This window comes from Actinia tenebrosa, unplaced genomic scaffold (assembly GCF_029948245.1).
Source record: "Actinia tenebrosa isolate PJP-AT-01 unplaced genomic scaffold, QUT_ActTen_1.0 PGA_scaffold16__25_contigs__length_10494907, whole genome shotgun sequence".
In the NCBI taxonomy this organism is placed as follows: Eukaryota; Metazoa; Cnidaria; class Anthozoa; order Actiniaria; family Actiniidae; genus Actinia; species Actinia tenebrosa.
This window is the reverse complement of record NW_028292576.1, coordinates 4621758-4628854: the sequence shown is the minus strand read 5'-3', so window position 1 is coordinate 4628854 and position 7097 is coordinate 4621758. Positions and strand designations below refer to the sequence as shown.

The 7097-nt window shown below is 44.8% G+C and overlaps 1 protein-coding gene across 1 annotated transcript; it reads left to right on the top strand.

The window, feature by feature from the left end:
- The first annotated feature begins 5564 nt into the window (after positions 1-5564).
- Positions 5565-6284, top strand: LOC116304845 (beta-4C adrenergic receptor-like). Its single transcript, XM_031714636.2, has one exon. The coding sequence runs from the start codon at positions 5565-5567 to the stop codon at positions 6249-6251; it is 687 nt and encodes a 228-aa protein (XP_031570496.2). The 3' UTR covers positions 6252-6284.
- Positions 6285-7097: the final 813 nt, after the last annotated feature.

The window sequence follows — 7097 nt, the reverse complement described above, 5'->3', positions numbered from 1 at the left end:
GTCGCGGCTTTGAACAACGAGGCGGCCAGGGCTACGGGAATAAAACCCAAGGATGCCATAAAAAAGAAACACGTGGAACACAAGTCCTACGTCAGAAGTTCGAGGGCGGTCGGACGGAAGGAAAAAAAGCTCCCCTGCGACATAGTGGTCAGATACCTCTATCAGCCGGGGGAGCTCGAAGGTGGCAGTAAGAGAGCCACGGATCCTAACTGGTCCCTGGAAACGTATGAGATTTCGAAGTCCGTCACCAAGGAAGGGCAACCCGTGTTGTATTACCTAAATGGCCCAAGTCGCGGATTTGTTAAGGAAGAGCTGCTCATAGTCCTCAAAGACTCAGAGTAGTGCTGCTCCACGCGCCCGATTACACTCTAGGCATGTCAGTCTTACGTTACCTCTGCAATGCACGCGCTTGTTGTTGATACGATCCACGGAGAACTGCTGATCGTCATTTGGGTCAAACCTCCATAGTAGAGGTATGTTATATTTGGCACACCTTGCCCCTTTCTTATAGACGTCGTCCACGCATAAGTCAAAGACATGACCCTTCTCTTCGTCGTGTCTTTTGTAGCGAAGGAGTTTCTTGGCAATGTTCTCCTTTGCTATGTCTTCTGGGGTGCGGTCGTAACGCAGTTGCGGCCCCCAGGCTCTTTTTAACTGTTTGGCATATTCTACGCGGCTTACGGCGGTGTAGATAAGGCTGCTCCAACACAGCCGCTGGCCTATGATCCATAAGGTTTCTTTTATGGTAAGCCCTTGCGCGCTGTGAACTGTCATGCAATAGCCTAAGCGCCAGTCTGGATGGGAGGTTATTTTTTCCACCTTTTCTATGGGCACCCAGGCTTTATCATGCGTTACCGCATTTTGCAGTTGGATGTCGGTACCGGGTAGGCAGACGTCGCGGCGCTGCATGCGGGTGTCGTGGGGTTTATAACAAACGGGCACGTGATGTGTAGGGAAGCACTCTTGGTGTATTTTGAAGAGGTCTTTCTGTATGCGAGACTGTGCTGCGCGCTTACTACTTAGCACCAGATCTTTAGGATGCCAGGCGTATAGAAAGTCCTCGTAGGACTTCGCTCGTACGCGTTTGCGCAGTGTTTTGCATTGCTCGGCGTCACTGAGGCCCCTCAATTCCGCTTTCAGGTTTCTTATTTGATCCTTGCTGCGGTAGTCGGTGTTAATTTCCTCCGCATGGTCTACGAAATCTTTCAGCCATTCGTGGGGCATCTCTCCGGCTATTGGAGGAGGCTGGCAGGGATCTCCAGCGAATATTACTTGACACTTTCCAAGGAGGAATTCTACGAATTCTTTGAGGATTTCTAAAGGAACGGTGCAAATCTCATCCCAAAGTATCACCGGAGGTATGTGGTGGATGGCTTCAGGTACCCACTTTTGGCCATTCCAACGAAAGAAGCTGTGGTACGTTTGCGCGTAGTGGCCCATTTCGCAGAGTTCTCTTTCCAAACGATGTGTTGGCGTTAGCACCTTTATCTTAGGAAAGAGTTCTAACATACGCGTCGTCTTACCGCTGCCTCCCGTACCGTAAAGGTAAGAGAAGCGTTGGTAGGAAATAGGGTCCGCAACTGAGGGCAGTGGCTCTTCTGTCGGCGTAATGGAACCGCGGGCGTGTTCTCCGTGATATTCTACACGTGCCCTCCAGGCTCTTATCTCCTCATCTTTAACGCGACATTGTCCACTTTCTGCGAGTTCATCGGCAGTGTAGAATTCCTTCATCTTTTCCAATACGTGCGGTTTCACATATAGGGAATCCGTGGCTACGCGTGGAATGTCTTCTTTGTCAAACCGCAAGAGCATTGCGAGAAGGTTAATGTGCGCGTAGGCTAACATGCTGGCACGCAGATGGTAATATTGCGGTCGATGGTCATGGTAATAACACAGCGCATTCCATTCGTGCAGCTGATCTTCTACGAGGTAATCCCATTTCTCTACAGACACCATCGTTCCTTGATCGTGGGCACGTTTTATGAGGAAGCTTAACTCTCCTTCGTCTGTTATTAAACGCCGTTGCATGTGCTTCTCTCCCTCCTTAGCGCCCTGGGTAAATTTGGCTATGACAATTCGGGCGGTTGGGTTGTGCTCTGGGAGCCACTTCGTGTAGGCGCTATGGCAAAGTATGGCTTCATGCGCTGTGTATTTTAGGAGCTTACGCTCTTCAAAGAACTTTAACAATGGCACTGGTATCCATTCTTTCTCTTGTAGATGCTTCCCGTACCATGCGTAAATTATGGGGTGCAAGTCTTTAGCCAACTTCCAAGACGTTAATCTGACGAACCCCGTAGCTGGCGCGTCGTAGCTGCCGTCTAAGGACACACGAAAGAACTGTGAATCTGGATGGCCGTAGCGGTCGTAATATTCCTTACAATCTCCCAGGCCTTTAAATGACGCAGGATAGCAGTGCTTCATGTCTAAGGGCACGTATTCTTCCTCGTCGTACTCCATGTTCCAAAGACCGCCGTGGCCGTGTTCTACGCAGGCTTTGGCTATGTCTTTGAATTCTTTGGGGGTCGGTTTCCACCCATTCCATCTTTTTGCGGCTAAGAAGTCCAAACTACGAGAGCTGAGGACCTCGTCTGAGAAGTCTTTCCCAAGGGTTTCACAGGCGCTTTGGATGCGCTGTTGTTCGATTTCCGGGCGATACAAAGTGCCGTCTTGGGTCATAAACTGGCTTCCTTCCGAATCCATTAACCATATTGAGTTCTCATGAATCAAGTTCACCAACGGGGAGGTTTCGTAGACCTTGGTTTCTTTCTTTCGCGGGAATCGAAGTTCTCGCCAAGCGTGTCCGTTATGCTGGTAGATGACTATAGGAGCACTTCTGCCGCCGTATTTATGTGTCCCAGGGTAAATGTACCCGTCTGTGATGTCTTTCACGTGTATGCGCCTTTCTAAGGCAGTTTCTAATTTCTTGATGTTGTCTATCGTAGCTCCAGCTTTGTAGGTGGCGTTTTCCCATTTCCTGATGGCTTCTTTTCTTTTCGGAGTTAACTTACCTCCGCGGGCGGAATCTTCAAAGAATTCCCTTACCAGTTTCCCGACGCAGTTGCCGGGATGTCGCATTGGCTTGAGTTTCCTAACGTCTGGCTCTTTGATCTCATACGCACCGTAGATAACTACCGTAACAGGGTAAGCAACCTCGTAGAACAGCGCGTCGATGCATACCAGCGTTCCGGGGCGCGTTTGCTTATTTAAGACAAACAGGTTCTCCTTACCAGACGCCCGAATAGGGTTACGGCCTCTTTCTATTACCCAGTCGCCGTCGTAATACTTTATAAACGTTAACTGTAAACGGTAGTTACCTTCAGGCATCAGGTCTATTATCTTTTCGGCTCTTTCTTCATCCATGATTTCTTCTGTGTCTCCTTCTGTGAATGTCGTGAAGGCGAAGTCGGCGTCCAAACGATCCAATACCTGGGTTCGCAGCTTGCGTACAGTTTTGTTATGAATGCGCGCGATGTTGTCCATCTATATCTAGGAAATATTTTAACCTTCGTTTACGACCCTACGGGCGCATCCAATATTTCATAGGACGACGTCTAAAAGCAGGTTTGGGAGCCGCGGGCTTTCTTGTCAACTCCTTTACGTATTCCTCGCGCGTTGTCGTACAAGTCGTCACGATCTCACAGGGATCCTTCCTGCGTAGATGGGAAATCAGGCCACACTTTATGAAACTCCCATTACACCTCGGACAAACAAACTCTTTACATTCGTGCATCGTATATAAGACGAATATTTTAACTTAATACATAGATTTCGCAAACACAGCAGCAGTAAGGGAATCATCGCGTGGGTAATACCCGCTGCCGACGCATACATTTAGAGGGGCCTGAAACGCAGGTAATACCCGTGAAATTCGATGCTTAGTGATTCGGATTTCGCGAGTCCCCCTTACTGCTGCTTTTGGGAATAAGTTTTTTCCTGGAAAACCTGCGACGATTTCCAAGTCGGATTCCTGAAGGAAATTCTTCAATAGTCCTAATGTATGAAAGTCAAATCTGCACGAGACTGCGGAAAGCGTCCTTTTTTAGCATGTTTTTCACTCTTTCCACGTACCCTTTAGCCTTGTGTTTCATGTTGGAAATACGCGGAGAAGTAAACTTTCACTGTAGCTAGCGATGCTTTCTTCCACTAAAAAGATTTTTCCAAGTTCATTCCTCGAAGCCCACATATTGTACCACAAACACAGCGATTTTCAGTTAAATTGAATATAATTAAACGCTTCCTTTTCTGTACTAAAGATCCAAGAACAGAACTGCTATTTTAGAAACGTTCGATCATGAAATTAGCTGATGAGAACTTAATTTTGCGCGAAAAAATCCTCGTTTCCTCCTTTTGTTCATTTCTTTTAACCGCCATGTTTGGTACCAAAATAAAGCTTAGAAACGAGGCTTTTAGACCGGGATAGAGACTGCCAGCCATATTAGTTTCTATGTTATCATGGGAAAGCCGCATACCAATGTGCGGGCTCAAATGTCCGCGATTTCTGGCCATGTACGGTCTTGTATGACCCCAGAGCACAGCTCTAACTAGTTTGAATAGGTTAGAATTGATTCAGTTATAGTATCATGCCTGAAGGCTTAATAGAATTTGGGTATTCACGTTGCAGACAGATCACTTTATGGATATCCATCTGCGTTGGGTTGTTAACCTTTTGATCAAAACACAAAAAAAATTCAGTTACCTGGAATTTACACCAACGCTTTGGTCTTCTCCAGTACATAAGTAAAAGTAATTTTCAGACAACTCTCCCAAGGCCGGGAACTTTATTCATTACGTAAGTATGAATAACTTTGAAGCTTACTCCATGGGGTACGTGGCGCACAACAGCTTGAGACTGAGCTAGAGGATATTGTAAACATTTGATCACAGCACGGGAAAAAAAATTACATAGAATTTTCGACCAACGCTTTGGTGTTCTTCAGTATCTGAATGATGGTAATTCAGTCAGACAATATCCAAAGGAACTTATATTCAGTAAATTAGTATGAATAAGTTTATATATATTTAAATTGCTTAGCTATCAGGCTATCAATAGATTAGCTTCTTGGCTATCACGCTATCAATAGCTTAGCTTCTTGGCTATCAATAGCTATTACCACCTCCTCCTCCTCCTCCTTCTCTCCTCCTCCTCTCCTCCTCTGGAAGAAATAACAAACTAGAACTATTAGCTATCAAGGTATCCGGCTATCAATAGCTTAGCCACCCGGCTACACGCTATAAAATTTCATTCACTCATAGTTCTAGTCTATTATTTCATCCAGAGGAGGAGAAGGAGGAGGAGGCGGAGTGGAGGAGTGGAGGAACGATAATCAATAATACTCAAGAGAATGACAGGGGATGAAATGGGAAAATATTACGCTCGAAGTAAAATGATCTATAACACTAATAATGGGGATAACATGTGGGGCAAAATAAACGAAATAAGAATAAAATTCAAAACAAAACTAAAGACAAAAAGACGAAAACAAAACTACGGGCAAAGTAAAACTTTTAATAAAGTAACATATATACATATCTTTTCCTTATTAGGTATATCTAAGCACGTGACCATGTGGTATTTATGGTTTTTTGTCCTTGAATCAGTTGTCATAGTAATAGGAAATGTTACTGTCTTGGTTGCCTTTACTCGTACACCCGCACTGCGCAAGCGCAAGCATTTCCTACTGGTGAGTCTGGCGGAGGCTGATCTCTTCGTGGGAGTTACCTCGGTGCCAATGTATCTAACATTGTCCTTACTGAAACATACAAGTATCACAACAACTATATTGGATATCCAAGATATTTTATTTGCAGTGGCATCGTTGTTTGGTTTGGCAGCCGTGGCCATTGAACGAGCGTATGCCGTATATTTCCCGTTCAAACACCTTACACTTAGGAAAAGCGCGTACATGATCAGTATAGCAGTGATATGGATGATGGCGGCCTTTCTTGCAGTTTTTATTTCATTTCTTCGCGGACCATTAATGATTTGTGCCGTAACTGTGCCAATTTTAGGGTCTCTTGCCGTTCTCATTAACTCATATTTTCTTATATGGGTTAAGATAAATTGCATGACAAGTGTACAAGATCACCCAATCCACGAACGTGACAAGAGGCTGACGGTCACGCTTTTGATTATCACGGTCATCAGCTCGATCGCTTGGTTTCCCTTTCAAGCTCTTATAGGTTATGCAAGTCTTTGTCGAAAATGTCACTATAGCCGTCACATCGTGTATGGATCTAAATTCCATCATTAAAGCAACTCCCTCGTTAATCCTATCATATACGCACTGCACATGCCTCAGTTCAAGAAATCGCTTCTTTACCGATTAATGAATTGTGAAGCATTGACAGTCACCGAACAGAACCAACGGCAGTAATGGAGTCACCAAACAGAACCTGCTGCAGTAATGGAGTCACCAAACAGAATCAACGGCAGTAATGACAGTCACCGAACAGAACCAACGACAGTAATGGCAGTCACCAAACGGAATCAACGGCAGTAATGACAGTCACCGAACAGAACCAACGGCAGTAATGAAAGTTACCACACAGAACCTGCTGCAGTAAATGACAGTCACCGAACAGAACCAACGGCAGTAACGACAGTCACCGAACAGAAACAACGGCAGTAATGAAAGTTACCACACAGAACCTGCTGCAGTAAATGACAGTCACCAAACAGAACCAACGGCAGTAATGACAGTCACCAAACAGAATCAACGGCAGTAATGACAGTCACCGAACAGAACCAACGGCAGTAATGACAGTCACCAAACAGAATCAACGGCAGTAATGACAGTCACCGAACAGAACAAGTTTCAAGTTTCAAGTTTATTTTTACAAAATAATGACTATATATACACAATTTATCACCCTCCCGCAAATAGCATAAAGCTAATCTAGGCGGGAGGCGATATATTACATTAAATAAATATTAGAAGATTTACAAATAAAATATGACGATAAATAAATGAAAAACTAACAGTTTACTTAAAATAAAGAAACATATTAGTTAAATTTAGTTTTAAATCAAAATTTACAAGATCTTCGCGGAGCGAAAACTCGACGTCCGTACTCCGTGACGACCAGTTCAAAACAGA

Excerpts from the sequence above, each read along its gene's own strand:
- LOC116304845 (XM_031714636.2), top strand. The coding sequence starts at position 5,565 with ATGTGGTATTTATGGTTTTTTGTCCTTGAATCAGTTGTCATAGTAATA.